Consider the following 16,809-nt stretch of genomic DNA (forward strand, 5'->3'; position numbering starts at 1 on the left):
CTGCCTTCTGTATTCCCTTCACGTGCCTTGACCCATTAAATAGTTCATTTTCCTTGACTTCTGAAGGCCTTGAGGTTCGAGAGGCAAGCTGTGATATTCACAATGTGCCGTGCAATTGATTTATTTTTTTATTTTTAAACTGAGACAAAGAAATGGCTTACAAAAAGAACAGACAGTTACAGCCCAAAAATGTTGTGTGCTCAGTTCCTCCTGTTCCCAACCATCCCCAAAGGCACCCCATAACTCACAGCCCTGGCTCCAAATCTGGGAGTAAATGATGATTTTGTAGATGCTGATATTTATTAAGGTCTCCCCTCCTCAGCTGCGGCAGTGGGGACAGACAGGTGGCAGGGTCACCGAGGGAGGCCGTACCCCCATGGATATGAACAGGGCGATAAAACCAGTGGAGCAGATGACTGCTGGGTTTGGGCACGTGGAGATACCTGCATGAAGCAGGAAGGAAGGAAGCGATTGGGAAGGACAGGCTGTGAGGAGGCACATTTTCCTGTTGGATGGAGATGGACGCTTTGCACCCATCTGGCCAAGAGCTGCTGCTCTGGCACACCTCTGTGCCAAACCCAAACCCTTTTTGTGCCAGCCCAGCCCAGCACAATGATGTGTAAGCAGGGGAGCAGTGTGCCAAACCCTGCCACGGGTGCTCCAGGGCACGTGTCAGCTCCCACTTCCCGGGGGCTGTTAGCACCCGGCACCACGCACGGTTTATGCTACTCGAGATGTCAGCTCAAGTGCTCTGAGAACAGACTCGAGAGCCTCTTGTCAGCGGCACAGAGACGTCCCCACATCTGCACGCTCCTGCTGAACTCACCCAAGAGCAAGGAGTTCACTGGGAATCACAGCCTGGCATCGGGGTCTTTCGTTGCCGTTCCCCCGTGTTCAGAGCCCTTAGAAAACACCAGCCCCACACTGCCTGTACGGGATCCCAGCCCCAGCACCACTCTCACGGGGTCCTCTCGTGTCTCCAGACTGGTGCCAACAGCCAAACCCATGGCATCAACAAGGACACAGTGCCTCATATCACTCCGAGGACTGACTTTGCCACCTTTGTGCAGTCCCTTGGCACTAACAGAGCCACCCCACCAGCACAATCAGTAACTTGCCACAAACACTCCTCTTTTTGGGCACACTTTGTTCCTGAAAGTTCAAAACAAAGCTGTTTTGTTAGGTTATTTTTCAGACAGACTCTTTCCTTGTGGCCTGACACACATCTAACACTGATGTGAGGGACAAGCCACAGCACAGCCACCGTACTGAGGTGAAATCTCAGCTCAAAGCATGACTCCTCTGGTGGGAGGTGAGTTCCACCTGGGAGCTGTGGAAGGAGGAAAATGGTCAAAAACCCCATGAAACGAGCATAGACAGCTGTGCCACCACCATGCTTACAAGACTTACTAGATTCAAGGTTGATGAAATATAAAGAGATGTTAGCTGTTGAAATAAAGAGCTGAAAAAGCAAATTCTTCAAAGGCTTGGCCAGAATACTCAGAATTCTTGGCCAGAATTGTGCAGGCTATCACAGTGTGGCAAGAAAATCTAAGAAAAAGGCCATCCTCTGAATTTCAGTGCACTGATCTAAAACACATGGGTAGCAGAGAGCTTCAAAACCCATAAATCACCAGAATCTTTTACCTTGGACAAAGTTTATTGTCCCCTCATCCTGTTTTCTAACACAGCTTCAGTATTATGGCCGTTCTTAAGCGTTGCCTTGTTCTTAAGAAAACGTGCACTATGGACTCAATTATATTAAAATAAATAATTATGTGGAAAACCTTGGCCACCGCTCCTCGGGATGCCCTGTGAGTTGAGGAGGACATGAGTTGGCTGCAGCACCTATGCCAACATCCCCTGATGTGTGGCACCTGGGCAGTCTCCAGTGGACCTGGGACGTGGTCCAGCAGATGCAACTCCTTCATCTGGCGCTGCAAGATGGGTGCAGATCCCTCCCACTCCCCAGGCATTAGCAGCTGTGCAGATTTATGGGTTTACATTAATGTTGGATGGTGTCCCTATGAGCGTACACCAAATAAGGGTTGTGTTTGACTCTCTCTCTCGGCAGAAATGCTGAGACAGAAGGAGTTGAATGGAGAATTCCAGTTAAAGCAGACACTGTCAGTGCTACGCTGGGCACTTTGCTGTACTTTTGGCACAGCCTCTGCCACCATCACCACTCCTGCACAGAGCAGAGCCACGCCGCACCCCTCCACCCGCCGCAGCCCAGCCACGGCTCGCAGAGCACTCACCCGTTGCCTTTTCGGGGTTATTGCACATGAAGCACTGCCACGTCCCCGCTTCCTCGCTGTAGCCGAACAGATCGAAGAACCTCACTTCTTCCAGGTGCATCTGCACGTGGTCCAGGTCCTGGGCCAACAAGGAGAGAAACCAAAGGCGCTCAGATGGCGAACGGCTGCAGTTAGCACCTCGGAGCCCCCGTCGCAGCAGGCACTGACGTGTCCCTGCACCTCCCTCATCACCAGCAGCACCTAACCCAACACGTCAGGGAGGCAGGGGACTGGGCTGCGATCCTTTGTGCCCCAGCAGCCCCGGTTTGTCTCCTGCATCACCTCCAGCCTCAAGTTGTCATGTCCAACTTGATGAAAAACCTACAGAGACTACACCTGCAGCTTCAAGGATGGGAAAAGCCAGGAGATGCTCATGAGGCACTTAAAACACTGTATAATTTCCAAAAAATACTGTTATCTTGCCTGTAGATAAATGTTGATGTTAAATAACACCGAGTCTCTCACTACACAGAAGGAATTGCCAAGACCACTCAGAAAACACTTCTATTTGTTTACCTGGCATCATCGTAGATCTGTAATACCACACACAGCAGCCCAAAGAAAACACGGATTTACACAGTAAATGGGACAAATACCCTCTCCTGCCAGGGACACGAGTCCCGCCCACTGAACAAGGCTGTACAGAGGGCAGAGCTGTCTGACTCAGGCCTTTTCCATTTGCTTCTATCTCAAAGGCTTTAGGGAATGAGAAAGCAGGAGCCTGTGAGTTCTGTGAGAGCCAGCAGCACGGCTGCTCTGCTCCCCAGCCTCTAACCCCAGGAAAAAACCTGAACACAGTTCCTTGGCACACAGTTCCTGGCACCAGCTGCCCCCAGTGCCCTCTCTGAGCCTTAGCCCAGGGTCCCGGTGGGTTTCAGGCTGGCAAGGCAGCACATGAGCAGGACTAACATCACCTGAGCTCCAGACAACAAAGGCTTTCTTTTCTTTCCAGTAGGGAAAATGGGCTTCACAGCACAGGGGAGAACCACAGCCAGATGTCAAAGGGCTCGGACACACGTTGGCTTTGGTTGCAAGAGGGTGCCGCAGGGCAGCAGACCCAGGTTCAGCTCTTCTCTCCATCCTCGTGTAGGAGATGAGTGGCCCAGCTCCTTGGTGCTCCTGCTGGTCCCCTCCTCTGGCAGCGTCCCTCCAGTGCTCGGTGCCCTGCTGAAGGCCTGGGGGTGCCCATCAACTTGATTAATTTGCTCGTTATGCATTGATGAAGTTCTTACTGTCCTCCAAAGAGGAATTTTATGCATGCGAGGAATTCAGCTGGCTGCTGCGCTGTGTAACAGGAGAGCTGTGCAGCCTCTCTCCGTATTTCTCCCCCCAGTACGTCAGTGGTGGATCTGGTGGTCTGAGCGCCCACCACCTCCCTTCAGATGCTTCACGCATAGTGTGGGATCCAGAATTGCCCCCCAGGGCAGGAGAGCTGGCTCCTCAGGGAGCAGGACAGACAGACAGAGCAGCCCCTTGGTCCCCGATGGAGGGGTGAAGCCTCCCAGCAGGGGACAGCAGCACAGAGCTATCCCTGGGGGGATGCAGGATGGACAAAATGCTTGGTGGCACTGCTCTCAGCGGGTCTGTGCGGGTCATTAGAAGCACACGTGGATGGAGCTGCACAAAAAGAGCAGGCATTTGCCATCCTGTGACAAATCTTTTAGTGGCTGCAGTGAGCTGAGGCAGTGAGAGAGGCAATCAGGGAAATATCAACGCAGCAGTCGTCCTTTCCCACTCTGTACTCCTAGGACACCTCAAATGAGCCACTTATTTTAGGAGGTGAAGCACAGGGAAACAAAAAAGCCTAATTGGAGAGGAGAGATTTATCTCATCCTCTCCCTACATCATCCTGAAAGCTTCAGAGACTCCATTGTGAAAATGTGGCAATTCTTTCTGCTGCGTAAACTGAGATAGCAAACAAAGGGCAAGGAAGAACAGAACTAACAACGGCTTAAAAATGTTAATTATTCTCTTGCAACACTGCTCAACAAAAGGCTCTCTCAGAGAATCACACGGGGCTTGTAAAGTAGTCACTGTGTCACTGCTCTGACACAGCATGAGTCAACACAAAGACTTCTGCAAAGGGCTCACACCAGCAGAGCTTTTATAACGTGGCCTGCGTGTACTTTGATAAAGAACTATGAAGCAACCGAACGGAAATCTGTAAGGATGTACATCTGGAAATGCTTTACTTCTGGCACATTTTAAGCTGTGTTGTATAAATATTTTTTGTGGCATGAACACACTGCCCGGTGATACAGGACATTCTTTCTGTAAGCTAGGTATTCGCTGCAATGCCTCGCACACAGCTCAGCCAAATTCAGATAGCTGTCAGTGATATAAATCTGAAAGCATTTCTCAGAATTTACTCCAGAATAAATCCGTGATGTAATAGATTTTTCTCCAGGTTTACAACATTCTTCACAATACATATCAAAAAAAATTGTGAATTCATTTATTGCAGAGCAGGGGTTGCAGCAAAGCATCACAGAGGTTCCTGGTGGCTGCTGGCCCCCGAGATTTCCCCACATGCTCCCACAGCACCCGGGTTCCTCAAACCCAGTGCAGGTATTCAGATGTCACTGCAACACAAGGCGTAAAGCTGGAATGTAACACAGGACGTTGATACTGCAGTGGATTTCAACCATCCTGTTTTGAAATCTCTTGATTTCAAAACCCAAGGGAAAGCGCTCTGTTTGCTGAAACAACCACACCTGGAATTTTGCATTCTGCATGACTGGAAGAGGAATAATATTAGCGATATTGTCAAATCATTTGCTGTATTTGAAGTTCTGTTAGTTACGGGAAGAACTTCTCAAAGTCAAATTTCAGATCACTGAGTAAATGAATCTGCAACTTCTGGAGTTTCCAAACTTCTGTTTTCTGCCTCATTCATGAAATCAGCGAAGATCGGTATCTCATTTTCCAGCTCCACTATTTTGGGAACTCAGAGATACTCATCCTGTTACGCAGTGATGAAAGTTCCCAAAATAGGCCAAATGCTAGTATCTGAACAGTAGTAGGATTATGCAACTGATGCGCTGGAGACTAATCACGTTTCTAGGGTGTTGGACGTATTTTGCAGAATTTGTGCACATGAGGCACTACATCTAATTCTAGCCATGAAAGCGTGCTCTTTTCTAAGCTCTTTATTCACCCCAAACTCTTCTACACTCCACCAGCTCTGACTTTTGACTACTAGCTTTTGGCACGGACTCAAGTTAAGACACTACAGAGCAGAAAGACATTTCTAATGCCTTTGGATGACTCAGGCAAGGATTTCAGAAGCAGCTAAAAGACTTAGTGTGAGCTGCACTGTGTCTAAGTCAAACTGGCCCATAAGCTGGGTGTCAGATGTGGGGACCCCACTCCCCTCACAAGCCGCAGTGGCAGTTCCCACTTCAATGCAACGCTATCTTGGAGATTCAGAAGGTGTTTCTAACAGAACTCCTGTTTTTAAATCACCCATAACCTTAGTAAATTAATTTTATTCAGTCAGACGTTTCTATGCCTCAAAATATCCTGAGAGAGAGTATTTTAAAATCATGTTTGACAATTCATTTCATCCAATTTCACTGGATGGAGATGTTTGGGAGTAAATAGATATTTGTTTTACAATCCTATAGCATTCTTTTCCAAGAACCTGATTAATAGCTTTGAAATAGCGTTCCCTGAAATCCTGGAGACAGTAAACAGCTTTGAAAGAGTAATCTTTTAAACTGATGGGGGTAACTAATGGTGCATGTGCAAATGATCGTTTCCATAAAATCCAAGGCTGTGTTTAACTAGTTGAATTTCCTAGTGGCAGCCAAACAGCCCATAATGGCAGCTAATCTGAATCTGGAGTTTAAAACTGTGAGCAGGAAAAACTCCATATGGAGCATCACTAGTTTTCATCACCTTGGGAACAATCCACATGAAGTGTGTAGGAGTGGCTGGAGAAGAAGCCTGGAGATCTTTCAAAGCACCATACAAAATAACACCGTGGACCCTCTGCAGAAAATATAATGGCTGGGGAAACATTTCCCAATCTCCCCACAAGCCAAGTGCTTCCTATAAAAGGGCAGCCAGAGGCATGCACTGCAAATTGCCATATGGTCACCCCACGTAAGAGGACTTGGCACATTAGTAAGTTTGGTTGAGAGATGCTTACCTTTTGGTGTGGAAATGTAGACTGGATCATGGCAGTTTCAAAACTGTGTGTCCCCTTCAGCTGTGTCTTCTCCCACAAGGCCTTAAGGACTTGCACAGAATTACTCTGTATTGACAAAGGTTCTGCGAACAAGCTCTGAAGAAAATGTTGAAAACAGCATTTCAAGCATTTTTTACTTGGCCATTAACAAACAGCATCTTGTTCTTATTTCATAGTGGGACAGCCACGCAAAAAAAAAAAACAGGAATAAGTTCATTTCTCTATAAGGAATTATGAAGGATCGATACGCACACAGTTAGATAAATGCCCACATATTTAATTTGCTCCTGGGGCTTTTTTATTGTACATTACACGTCTCTAAGGTCCTCAGCTCACTGTATGACCATGTATGGTCCTTGGCTCGTTATATATCAGCTACTACTACACACAGCAGCTTGCATGCCATGTTTGTATGCAAATGCTGCTCTGTGGCAATGCAAGCAAGGTAGAACTCTACAGATGTACACCTCAGTGATGGGCTGCTTTGTGGAAATACATGAAGATGCCATTTACTAGAGATGCAAAGAGATGATCAGCGCCACTGCAGACAAAGTCAATGTTAAAAGAAGAGCATTGCAGCTAGGAGGGCTTAGCATTATTCCTCCACTACATCTACTACATGATCTTGTAAGTAAAAAATGCATCTGCACGCAGGAGCCAAGTTAACAGTGCACAAGCAAATCTGATTTTCCGTATTTTGAACACTTGATTTCACAACGTGTGCTATGTCCTGTTAATGTAGATTTCGTGGATGGATGTTCCTTGTTCTCTTTCTGAACTGAAGCCTGCCGATCCCAATTCCTCAGCCCAAGCCCTAACCCTAGCCCTACCCCCTACCTCCTGGGCTGCACACCCAATGCTTACCCCCCTGCCAGCCTGGGGATCCCCAGACCCTGAGCCCCCTCTGCATGAGCTCTGTAGGCTCTGAGTGGAGCTGGCAGTGCTGCACGGGGATGGCCAAACCCTCTTGCAAGCTGCTCTGCCTGAGCAAGCTGCCTGCTCCTGCTTCAGAGCACGTAACGTAACCGGAGGTATTGAGCAAGTGGTCAGCAGGCATTTTTTCTGTGGTCGGGGCAATGCATTTTTTTTCCAGCTCTGCTGTCAGAAGCAGCTGGATCACCTTGTGCAAATTAAAGCTGAGAAACAGTCAGCGTGAGGCAGCACCCGGCACGGGAAGACTGCAGTCCAATTAACCTGGCTTTGGCGAATTTAGGAACAGCTGTCAGGAAGGCACTGGAAGGGGCCACGGCAGGCAAGTGGCTCGCTTGCCAGTGTGATGCTGCACCCTGACGAGACAAATCAAACCCTGAATCCTACCACAGTATGGGATGATTTAATGAATGAATCTGGGAAATCAAGCACCTTGTCTATTGAGTAACTGCTCTATTCTATTCACCCTTATTCTGATTTTCTTCCTTTAACCGATAATAGTTTTCCTGTACGACAACTCCTCTCCCAGCTCTCCATTGAAATATGCTCATCTTCCTGGCCAAAAGCTGCTCAGCTGAGAACACAGGAATAATTTGCAGTTTCACAACTTCCATCTGAGGGTTTCGAAACATGATACAACTACTCGTTAAAATTTTTGAAATTAAATAAAAAGCAGGGTCTTGAAATTAAGGATATGTTCTGGAGACCTCCGAGAAAAATATTTCTTATTTCTACAGTTGCAGAATGTAATGTCCAGCAGAATATAGCGTGACTGGCAAGAAGAGAGTAAAAATACAGTAACTTGTACAGAAATCTGCAGAAACTGTGTATGAGCTGTCTGTTAATCTATGACAAGTCTGCTGAAAGCTACATTTTTATCACCAGTCTTTCATTTAACTCATTATTAACACACTATAAAATATATTTTATGTCAAATTTATCTCTTGTGCAATTTCACAGATTTAACGAATATGTTTCCAGGGCCAAATTCAGAGCAGCGTAATTTAATCATAGTTAGGTGTCCCGGACATAAAAGCTTTAGGATTTCAAACAAACAAAAAAAAGTACAAAATAGCTCACATGAGGCACTGCAGATTTGGGTGCAGAGTTCTTTTTTCATAAGAGAAAGCATGAAGTGCTGTGTTTGCAGGGATGCTTTGGGGAAGTGTTGGTTAAGAGCTTTTTGGGCAGCATCCTGAGGAAGCAGGGTTTGGCCAGGGCAGGTGGGGATGGGAAGGGGGCAGCGAGGACCATGGGTGTGAGCAGTGAGCGCAGCGTTGGTGCACTGGGTGAACCCATGGAGCACCAGTGGGGCGAGGGTCGGTGGTGGGGTTGGGGCAGCGAGCGAGGTGTTTGTCCTCCTCGTGTCCACTTCTCCTCCTTCAGCTCTGTGTGTTGCAGTGCTGTGCACATATTTCTCAACATCTGTTTCCCTTGCTCTCATTGAGAACAAAATGTTACATTCGTAACATAATTTATTTAATCTCTCTAGGCTCTGTTTAAATTCAACCTCCTCCTTCAGGCTTTCATTTACGGAGTCACTCACCCCCTTTATTTTCTCCTTCCCTATCATCTTCTCATTCTTGGTTTTGCTGCTGCCCTTTTCTGCTTCCTTTTCTCTCTTCTCTGACCTCTCCTTCTTGTTGTCTGTTACCCATGAGTAACAACCACATTGTTTTTTTAAAAAAATATTTTCTGTATTTATTTCTAGGAACAAACACAGGGAAAAGTGACCCGGCCTGTTAACTTCACAGTAACTCACTAAGCATGTTTTAAGTTTCAGATAAATCCTCTGCATTTCCAAGTTTGCAGTAGGGTGGGGTGAATGGCAATGGCCAATTCTACAAAGGTTAAGAAAACAAACCTAATCATTTCATTATAGAAACCTTTTGTTTCATCTTGAACTGTGAAGGTGAGGTATTTTTTTACAATTTCACACTATTTGTAACCCATTAGGAAATCCCATACACATCCAAGTAAGGGGCCGCATTTGGAAGTGGCATGAAGAGTAGGACAGTACTTTTAGGGCTGGGAGGTGAACAGCACTGATCTGATTTGCAATTCCTGCTCAGTCAAAACTTCCAGAGCAAAGAAAAAATAATTCCAGAGGGTGCTGCCCCTAGAACCTCACCTGAAGTCTCTGGGGTTGATTTTGCTTCCAAACAAACCAACTGCGCTTCTCCTGTTCATGTGCAAAGCAGCAGGATGGCACCTAGGACTTGCTGCAAGCTTTGCCTGAATCAGGACAACAAGGTTTGGCCCCACATTGTGCTCTTCAGGCTTTGGAATCTCTACAGACAGTTTGAATTTGTTACATTCAATAGAAATCCTTCAACTACAAAATAACTTCAACCTGATGTAACGTACCCACCGTGGTGAGACCCACAATAAACCTGACAGCTCCCTGAGAAATCACCAGGCTCACAAAAACTCACATTAACAGCACCGTGGATTAGAAGCACATTTCAACAGATTAACCACTACAACATCTTTCCAGGTACAACGCGAAAAATACAGAGGTGCCACTCATCTGCACCGCATGCACCTGCTGGAAGAGAAACATGATGTGGATCCACAGCGGGGGCTGCCGGCTGACCAGGGTGAAGCTGGATTTACTGTACAGGCAGTAGTGGCCCTTCAGGGGACAGCTGAAGAACAACTTTGCCACGCAGCTTCTCACGGTATCTAGAAACAAATACAGAGAATAGGAAAATCAGCTGCACAGAAGGCAGAAGCCAGGTGCCTGTGATGAGTGGGGATGCACTTCCAGTGCTGCTGCACCTCCTGCATGTTACATTTCTACTCATCAGGCATCCACAGCATCCAGAAGGGCACTGCTGTGTCTGTGCTCTCAGATTAAGGACAAGCCACGGGACAATACTGGAGAAATTTTGTCTCAGGTGCTTTAAATCCTACACGTTAGGAAATGGCTATGGGCTCTGCAAACCCTGCTTCTTCCCAGGCATGTCTGCTGGGCACACCTGATCTGTGCATAAACATTACCGAAATCCTGCAGTGATTACATGGATCCAACAGTGCCCTTTGGGACCAGCTGCTCAGCACAAAAGCTATAGCTACGTACCGTTACCTGACTTGAACTTCCCATGCTGGTTTTAACTGGAAACACAGCCCCTGAGATACGTGATCCTGCTTTGGAAAAATATTGACCTCGAGCCTTCACTTTCTGTCTTGGGATGACGCCTCGTAATGATAACAGCATGTTAGGCATAGCCTCCTCAGGCCGCTTTGCTAGCTTAAAATAATGATATCATTTTATAGTCCCTTTGAACAACAACAGAAGAAAGAGAAGGTGGAGATCCTGAAGTGAAGACCTCGGTGCTGCACCCGCATCACCCAGCTGGGGAGCTGGGCTTGACGGGGGGAGAACAACCGGTCCCAGGGGCTGCTGCCAGGCTCTCTTCCTACCTACAGGCACAACTGATGGACAGACAGACAGCAGACAAGCCGTCCTGCACGGCTGGTGAGCTGTTATAGAGTGGGTCGAGTTGTCACTGGAAATGTGGCAAATTAAAGCCTGGGCTGCCTGAACCTGCCCAGTACGCTGCAGAGGGAGCAGGTGGCTGTCAGGGGCTGGGAGAAACTTCAGAAGCTGGCACGTGGAAGCCGCTCTGCTACCCTCTGACAAGGCTGCTTGAATTTGTCGAGGAAAGGAAGTCACCTGCAGCAAGTGGGGACTGCAGAGCTCGCTGAGGCTCCACTGCCACAAGGAGAAAAGGTGTGGGATGGAAAGGCAGAGGAAGATTAAGAACAGCAGAGGCACTACACACGCTGCGGGGAGGGAAACACGGGCAGAGGCAACGCATCATGTTGGGAAGTGAAGGCAAGAACTAAAACTGAGTGTACAGGCTGCAGGGAAAGGGGCGAGAACAGCGCTCCTTCCTCGGGGTAGGGCTTACAAGTTGTAATTGGCAGCATTACAGCTGATGAAGCTTGGGTTACCTGGACACCACCGGGTTGCCCATCAGTCCGTAACCACAGGCAGGTGCACGAGCTGATGTGGGGCCAGAACGGGTGATGCTGCATGGAAAGGAAAGCTGCAGGAGCTAGAGGGTCAGAGGGACGAGCTGGGAGGCGAGGAGGAACTCAGAGAAAGTTTTCTTCACTGCAAGACAGTTATAGGAATTGGGATTGAAGTGGGGCCACTGCTCCTGGCTTCACAGGACAAACCAGGGACCAGGCTGACTTGCTGGGCACTCCCGCACAGCAAGGTCCTGGGCAGGTCTGAAAAGATGAAACCAGCCAGGAACGTTGCCTGGGTCGAAGAAGGGAGAAATCTGCAGGAGGGGGGGAAGCATATGATCATACGCCTTCAGCACGAGAAAGTTGGGGCTTAAAGTTAAGCTAACAAAGATGTTAATGCTGCTAAACTGAGCTGATAATCCTGGAAAGAAAATTACCTTAGCTGCAGATCTCAAACGTACCGTGCCTGCGAGCACCACTCCCACCTTAGCAGGAATAATATAGGGCAGAAAATCCACTACTCTTGGCCAAGCAGCTGTGGGGGAGGCCTGAGTCTAATCTAATTACCCAAGCCACTAACCTGACAGTGCTCACATTCAATATACAAGAGGAGTTTGGGAAGCTGAAGGGGTTAATTAGAGCGACCCTAAGTCCTGGGATGTATTACAGCACAGAACTGAGCGCTGTCTCCAAGGAGCCTGTTGACAGAAAGCTCCTCCACCAGCATGGTCCAAACTAAAGATCCCTGGCTTATGCATCGCAGATGCTAACAAAGAACCTTAATTTCAATATACTCCCCCAGACGTAGAGGTTTGGCTTTGCTCCATGTGTGTGAAAAGTTTAATGCTTCATTATGGGAAACTGCTCTTAGTGAAAAGTGACCATAAAGCACGTCCTGCCACTGCTACGAGGAGCTGGCAGTCGATGCCTTCCTCTCCAATGGGCTCGGCACTTCTTTTTTCATTACAAACGTAGGAACTGACAAGAAACCTGGGAGGCATGTGAAGGCTGCAGGCCAGCGCTGGAGTGCCTTAAACGACTGTGCAATGCAGCAGAGCCCAGAGCTGGAGCTCCTGTCCCCCACGTCACGTCCACACAAAGCTGATGAAGCCCTGGCCGTGCTGTCTGCCACAGAAGTCACTGCAGCAGGCGGCGGAGCCCCGGGGAGCAGCAGAGAAAGGGCACTCGGTGCTAGGTGGGACTGTGCTCGATAGGACCGCGAAGGAGGTTCCTGCAGGCCACAGAACAAAAAAACTGCATGGGATATATGGAGGGACACCAAAATCCAAGAAAACGCTTAGCAAGACACTGGATGACATGGAAAAAATGCTGAGGCTGATAACGCCTGCCAAAATAAACGTCAGCTCCAGCACTGGAGCCCGTGCTGGCTGAGCAGAAAGCTAATTCCTGGAAAAAAAGTAACATTCATCTGTCAATACCAAGCGAAAAAAAAGCCTCCTACTCAACTCAGACAGTCTTCAAACCTTTGGTACGAGATGAGCAATTACTCATAGCTGTTTCTACCACATTTGATATGCTGAATGTGGCAATGTCTGCTAACAAGCCAAAGTTTGCTACATGCAGCTCTAAACCGATGGCACGGAACTGCTGGTTTCAACACACAACAGCTAATGTCAGCTATCCCACAGTTAGTGGGAAGTGATATTAAAATAATAAACCTATTTCTGGGGAAAACTAAGATGACCCTGATACCTATCTAGCAGAGTTTCACTGTACTTGGCTCAGCTGTCAACCACAATGTCACTACCACAGCCATTTATGCTTCTGGTTGTGGGAGGCCTTTAATTAGGCAAGGCTACGTGAATTTCTTATCGTCCAGGCACATGAAGCTGCCACTGTTTCAGACAACTAGTTATGCTGTGCCGTTTCACAAAACATTTAAAATGGAAAAAATATACGGTGATTTTAATTAACAGCATCATCAGAGACCTACACATGAGACTGATGCCCTGGATCTGCAGACAGGGCAGAAGAGCAGTGCAGGATAACCAGCAGCCTGTTGGATCACATCCCCCACCAACACCCTCAGACACAGAGCTCTAACTAAAAAAAACTAATCCTAAATCACACGGGGTGAGTCATGGTCCTTCAAAATTTGAAAGCATCCACTGAAATGCAAGCATGTCAATAGAGTTCTCTTCATCTCCATCCCATGTAAAAACATTGCAGATACTGTAAATATTATTCAAAACGCTATTGGAGCCTGTCTGGTTCAAAACACCCCCCAAAATGTTTGTATTATATAGTATTATCCTACCACCCAGCTGTTGTTAGACACTTTTGTATGCTACGTTTTTAAGAAGCTAAACCACAGCACTGTTTCTGAAGTGACAATACAACTCTTTACAAGTATTTTCCCTCTCGTGTAGGGATTTCAGTTCAGAGTCTCCGCACTATATCCCACTGCAGCACAGAGTAGTCACATTAACTGTTTCTTGACACTACCAGTATAACATTACACTTTTATAGCATCTTATTCAAGGAACCATGAATTAAAGCTCAAAGCACCCATTGCAGTAGGGTATTTTTGCTGTACCTTCTGGGTAAGTTCAGAGACACGCTCTGAGAATGGAAAAGGTACTTCCAAAACCTGTGTAGAATTAAAAAATTACACGTACTTACGTGCTCAGTACATGTAGATTAAGAAGATACATTTTTGGGCTTTCCTAAAGCACATCTCCATAAATTGGCTGAGCTTTAGGTAAAGTATGTTTCGTACTTTTTCCAGTCCCTCATTGCAATGATCTATGAAACACTATGAACCAAATCTCAACCTTGTGTAATCCCAGCTGATCCCAGAGGAATTAGAGCAGAGATAATAATGCATAGCAAGACCTATTTGCACCTGTGAAACTTTAAGGCAGCCATTTCTAGGGAAAACAACTCACTGCATTTGCATTTGGCAGTGCAGAGCGGCTGACAAAGGGGAATGTGATGGCTGAACAGGGACCAGGTTCACAAGGCTAGCTAGGAAAGGGGAGCAAACAGATTTTTGCTTAAAATGAGCAAAAATAAATCATTTGCAGGCCTGAATCAGAGAAGAAAAAAGTGCTGAATTCACATAACAGGAAAACACACACAACTGAGAAAAACGCTTCATTTAGTGACCTGTCCCATCTGACCTAAATTAGGATTCGTCAAAACACCATTTCAGCCATCAGAGCTGTGACTACTGCACAGGCTCATAAGAGCTTTAACTGCAGAAAAAGAAGACAACCCAGCAGACAGACCTGTCTTAGGGCTAGCTTAAGAGTGCTAGCCCTTGGAGCTGGACAACAAATACAGTTATTTTACTTGGGCCAGAAACACCTCTTGCACTTGTCAATGTGTCAAAAGACACCAAAGGGTGATCAGGCTCCCCTGGAAACGCGACTGCTGGTCAGGAAGCACTTCTCACCACGTCTGCTGGCAAGTCCCGAACTCCTAGCAAGAGAATAAGAACCAACTTGTTTTTTTTTTCTACAAGAAACAAGAGAATATATGTTGCAATTTTAAAGTTCACTACTAAGTGCTTGTGCCTGGGGAAAAAGAATATAAGCACGAGAATTTGTCAGAGATGTTTCGTGTTGTTTACTCCAGCTTACCACGCGGGGTAGCCAGGAGGGATGTAACGTGGTCAAGTAGGTACAGAGTCACTGGTTCTGGGAACAATTCACGCATTATTTGATTTACAGTGGTAATCCTTTACTATTAAATAAAGTCTGTTAATAGGAGTAAAAGTATGCTCATAAACTTCCCAAATAGACTCAAACCCACCCACAAACATGAAACTGGAGAATAAGAAATGGATACAACTTCTTAAGTGTCAAACCTTTTTCAGCTTCCTCAGTTTCCTTTTCTCTTCAGTTTAGATTACAGATAAAGATGCAAACAATACATATGTTTGTAGGAGAAAAGAGTAAATTTTAAAGCAGTCAGCTTCAAGAAATTATTATTTTTTGGAGCACTACTAGCTTTACATGCGTGCCATAACTCAGCTCAATGGGTGCTTCCCCCAGTAAGTCACCCAAACTGCAACGCAGAGGTACGATGTCAACAGGCTCGGGGAGCCCACCACAGTGCAGTCAGTATGCAGAGTGCAAATCTGAGTGGTAAAAGCCAAGTATGAGAACATACAGATTTGCTTAACTTCCTAACATTTTCTGACTTCCTTCTCTTCCCCGTCAGGGTAACGAAAAGCCTGTGCCATGTGGGAAGGCCTACCTCTCTCACGTCATCCCATCTTCAGCAGCAAGAGCGTGCTTCTCTTTCTGCCTGAATCGCTGACTGAAGCACAAACAGCCCATGATGCCCGTGCAGGACAGCCATGTCCTGGGGAAATGTCCCCATCCCCGCATCCCTCGGCCATCTCCACTTGGCACCCACAGCCTGGCAGGGGGCTGCTGCTCACCCCATGGCATGGGTACCAGCCATGCAGGGCTCTTCTCTCCTGCCAAAATTGGAGCCCAGGTGCAGCGGGCAGGGCAGGGCAGGGCAGGGTTGTTCTCCTGGTCAGAGTGTTCCTCAGGGAAGCGTGGAGTCTGTCCCGGTCCTCCACACCCCTCCCAAGTCCAAGCCCTCTGGTTTGCCTTTGGAGAGCGCTAACAAATCCCCGTCGGGAATCCCTCTGCTACCACCAGGTAAATCGCATCTGGAGGTGGGCCTGTGCCAGCAGAGGCTTGCAGACGAGCACAGCAGCTGCTGTCATCGCAGACACGAGGGCAAGCTGCTACGAGCACCTCCACACCCCCGTTACGCTCCCCGCACCACGGGGGCTCTCCACACAGCCCACGGCCCGCATTGCCGCGAGCACAAGGGCCAGGCCGAGTTCATGCCTCCATTTTCACCGCCTCGCCTGACATTTGGGATGGATTTCAAGGTTAATACCAGTTCCACGGGATAAAACACCAACTAATATTTCTTTGGCCCAGCAGAAACGGAGCCGATTTCTGGCGAGGCGGTGCCGCTGAGGGAGCGGAGGTGCATCTGGTCCCAATCAGGCCGGGCCGAAGGAATGCTGGAATCGATCGGCCCGGTGCAGAGGCGAGCACTGCGGGGGACCAACGAGCTTTTCCATCGACTCCCTCATGTGGTACCAATTAGCTCTCGGTACGGCATAAAACATAACAACAACCAGATTTCGGGCCAGCGTACTGCAACCTGTTTCCCCGGCCATCTCCTCCTTTATCAGAGTTCTGTCGTTAAGCCCGCAAAATATTTGCTGTTTATATTTCCTCCTGCAGGGCAAAAAGGAGCCAGGAGCGGCTCGCTTCTATATAGCAGCTATAACATCATTCGTTGAATTTTTAACGTGGCTTCAGTGCCCCAGAATTGGGTGCTGTTTCTGATGTCCCCGGCCTCAGACCTTCTGAGGGAGAGAGGCACAAATCCCCCCCTGCCCTCTGTGCA

General features: G+C 47.6%; 1 protein-coding gene across 14 annotated transcripts in view; it reads right to left on the reverse strand.

The window, feature by feature from the left end:
* VEPH1 (ventricular zone expressed PH domain containing 1) overlaps positions 1 to 16,809 on the reverse strand; it is an 80,157-nt gene that overhangs the window by 11,038 nt on the left and 52,310 nt on the right. For all 14 annotated transcript variants that reach the window (XM_027464365.3, XM_072042291.1, XM_072042290.1 and 11 more), the window contains 3 exons: positions 9,965 to 10,104; positions 6,451 to 6,585; positions 2,259 to 2,376 (listed from right to left, as the gene is read on the reverse strand). In XM_027464365.3, coding sequence (XP_027320166.3) covers positions 2,259 to 2,376; positions 6,451 to 6,585; positions 9,965 to 10,104 — 393 coding nt within the window. The remainder of the gene's footprint in view (positions 1 to 2,258; positions 2,377 to 6,450; positions 6,586 to 9,964; positions 10,105 to 16,809) is intronic.

This window comes from Anas platyrhynchos, chromosome 9, assembly GCF_047663525.1.
Source record: "Anas platyrhynchos isolate ZD024472 breed Pekin duck chromosome 9, IASCAAS_PekinDuck_T2T, whole genome shotgun sequence".
Classification (NCBI taxonomy): domain Eukaryota; kingdom Metazoa; phylum Chordata; class Aves; order Anseriformes; family Anatidae; genus Anas; species Anas platyrhynchos.